The 2,642-nt window shown below is 57.5% G+C and overlaps 1 protein-coding gene across 1 annotated transcript; it reads left to right on the forward strand.

Annotated features, from left to right (window-relative positions):
- The first annotated feature begins 662 nt into the window (after positions 1–662).
- Positions 663–2,385, forward strand: LOC123103751 (probable cinnamyl alcohol dehydrogenase 8D). The gene is made up of 4 exons (XM_044525426.1): positions 663–945; positions 1,045–1,158; positions 1,247–1,760; positions 1,880–2,385. Exons 1-4 carry the CDS (start codon positions 866–868, stop codon positions 2,240–2,242), a joined length of 1,071 nt encoding a protein of 356 aa, XP_044381361.1. The 5' UTR covers positions 663–865; the 3' UTR covers positions 2,243–2,385.
- Positions 2,386–2,642: the final 257 nt, after the last annotated feature.

The following is a 2,642-nucleotide window of genomic DNA, read 5'->3' on the forward strand; positions in this document are numbered from 1 at the left end:
CAAAACCAGGGCGACGCCATGATCTAAAATGTGTGCGGTTATGAAATGGGTCGGCCCGTTGGGCGCACTGTCGACCCAAAACTAAAAGGGGGCGGAAGGCGGACGGGCTGCCGACCAAATGGACAAAAGATGAACAAAAACGCCATCCGTTTGGGTCGGCCCGTTGGAGTTGCTCTTATTGATACAATTCAAGAAAAAAAAAGCTTCAGAGCGACTGTATATAATAAGATCACCGATAGATAGGATAATACAATCAAGTCGACCGATAGGTACTTCCCAAGCTCCACTGATCATGTGGCAAGATTCTGAATCATCCCTGTTTAGGTAACGAGTCGCAGTAACAATCAGTTGGAATACCCATGAATTTAGATATTCTTTCTCTTCTCATGAATCGGGTTGTTAGCCAATAGTTGTGGTAGGTACTAGGTAGGGTTCGTCTTCGCTGGATCGTCCGTTATCACGCGACATGTCGAATCATTCGCCGGCCGACGATCATTTCTTTTTCTTTTGAAATGCCAGCCGACGATCATTGACCCCACATCGAATGGACCGCTTAATTATTGATGAGTAGGTTTACAGTTGAGCGGCACGAGCCCGCCTTCCCGGTGCCTGCGGCGAAGGTAGGGTTGGGACTTGGACTTGGAGTAGACTATGTGAGCATGTGTTTCCCGTTTGATACCGCACCGCTGTAGCTGGAGTACATAGTAGCTGACGTCCATGCCCTACACACGTAGTGTCTGACGTTCGATCCAACTCGTCAGCTCGCCTATTTATCCCCAACCTCGTGGCCTGGCAGTGTCATCCGGATATTTTTGAGCAGGAAATCGAAGTGCCAGGACCGAAGAAGCAGAGCAAGCAGTCATCAATGGCGAAAGGCACGCCTGCGACCGGTTGGGCCGCGAAGGACCCGTCCGGTGTCCTCTCCCCCTACAGCTTCTCACGAAGGTCGTCTTCCTCTGTCCAGTATTCCAGTCCAGTCCCTATCATGCCCCTCTGCTTCTTGCGCCGATCTGACGAACTCCCCTACGTGATGCATGATAGTAGGGCTCTGAAGGACGACGATGTCACCATCAAGGTGCTCTTCTGCGGGATCTGCCACACCGACCTCCACATCGCCAAGAACGAGTGGGGAAACGCCCTCTACCCCGTCGTCCCCGGGTGGGTGAACGTGAACCTTGCCAAACACCATCCCACAATTTGCCTCCAAATTTCTAGTACGAACTAACGATGGAATCATGCGGCGCAGGCATGAGATTGTTGGCGTCGTCACCGACGCTGGCCCCGGCGTCAAGAACTTCAAGGCCGGGGACACGGTGGGCGTGGGCTACTTCGTCGACTCCTGCCGCTCCTGCGTGAGCTGCGGCAGCGGGCACGAGAACCACTGCCCCACGCTCGTGCTCACCTCCAACGCCGTGGACTACGACGGCGCCACCACCCAGGGAGGGTTCTCCGACGTCCTCGTCGTCGACCAGGGCTACGTCGTCCGCGTCCCGGAGGGCCTGCCGCTGGACGGGGCGGCGCCGCTGCTCTGCGCCGGCGTCACGGTGTACAGCCCCATGATGGAGTTCGGCCTCAACGCGCCGGGGAAGCACCTGGGCGTGGTCGGCCTCGGGGGCCTCGGCCACATGGCCGTCAAGTTCGGCAAGGCCTTCGGGATGACCGTCACCGTGATCAGCTCGTCGCCGAGTAAGCGCGAGGAGGCCGTCGAGCGGCTCGGCGCCGACGCGTTCTTGGTCAGCCAGGACCCCGAGCAAATGAAGGTTAGGCTTTGTTTCAGTTGCTTCCCTCCATTAATCGACCTTTCGTGCGTGTGACGCATGATTCTTGGCACGGGACGGGAGGTCGGGAGCCATTGACGCGCGTAAATTTTCGGGTGCAGGCGGCGGCCGGCACGATGGACGGCATCATCGACACGGTGTCGGCGGGGCACCCGATCGTGCCGCTGCTGGAGCTGCTAAAGCCGAGGGGGCAGCTGGTGGTGGTGGGCGCGCCCAGCACGCCGCTGGAGCTTCCGGCCTACGCCATCATCGGCGGCGGCAAGCGCGTGGCCGGGAACCTCGTGGGCAGCATCGGCAGCTGTCAGGCGATGCTCGACTTCGCGGGGAAGCACGGCATCACCGCCGACGTCGAGGTCGTCAAGATGGACTACGTCAACACGGCGGTCGAGCGGCTGGAGAGGAACGACGTGAGATACCGCTTCGTCATCGACGTCGCCGGCAGCCAGCTGGGCGCCGCCGCTTAGTACCCACGCGTGTCGTTTTGGTTACCTACCAGCTCCAGCCACATGAAATCGTGATTTGTTGTTTTATTTCCACAAATGGGTTGGTGCGTGCAATTCCAGAATTGCAGTTGAAATAATAAGTGCCATTTTTATTTTTGAAACCAGTTAAACTACTAGTCATTTTCATTAGGTGGGTGATAGGGGCCGGTTGACCGGCTCAAACTTTCGGCCGGTCCCACGTGCACCGTCCGGTTGATGCAAAATCAGCCATCCGATCTATCCCACTTCGTCTAGAACGCGATACGCAATCAACCTCCGCCTTCCATCGGCACGCGGCATGCATCTGCTGCACAACCATCCAACGAGAGGACCTTCGGCACCATCACCGGCTCACCCCAACGACCGCATCACCTCATGGCAT

Source organism: Triticum aestivum, chromosome 5A (genome assembly GCF_018294505.1).
Source record: "Triticum aestivum cultivar Chinese Spring chromosome 5A, IWGSC CS RefSeq v2.1, whole genome shotgun sequence".
NCBI lineage: Eukaryota > Viridiplantae > Streptophyta > Magnoliopsida > Poales > Poaceae > Triticum > Triticum aestivum.

Bases quoted from the DNA above. Each gene is read 5' to 3' on its own strand.
- LOC123103751 (XM_044525426.1), top strand. From the start codon at position 866: ATGGCGAAAGGCACGCCTGCGACCGGTTGGGCCGCGAAGGACCCGTCC. The intron at 1,159-1,246 runs GTGGGTGAACGT...CATGCGGCGCAG, and splicing joins CTCTACCCCGTCGTCCCCGG to GCATGAGATTGTTGGCGTCG. The intron at 1,761-1,879 runs GTTAGGCTTTGT...TTTCGGGTGCAG, and splicing joins AGGACCCCGAGCAAATGAAG to GCGGCGGCCGGCACGATGGA.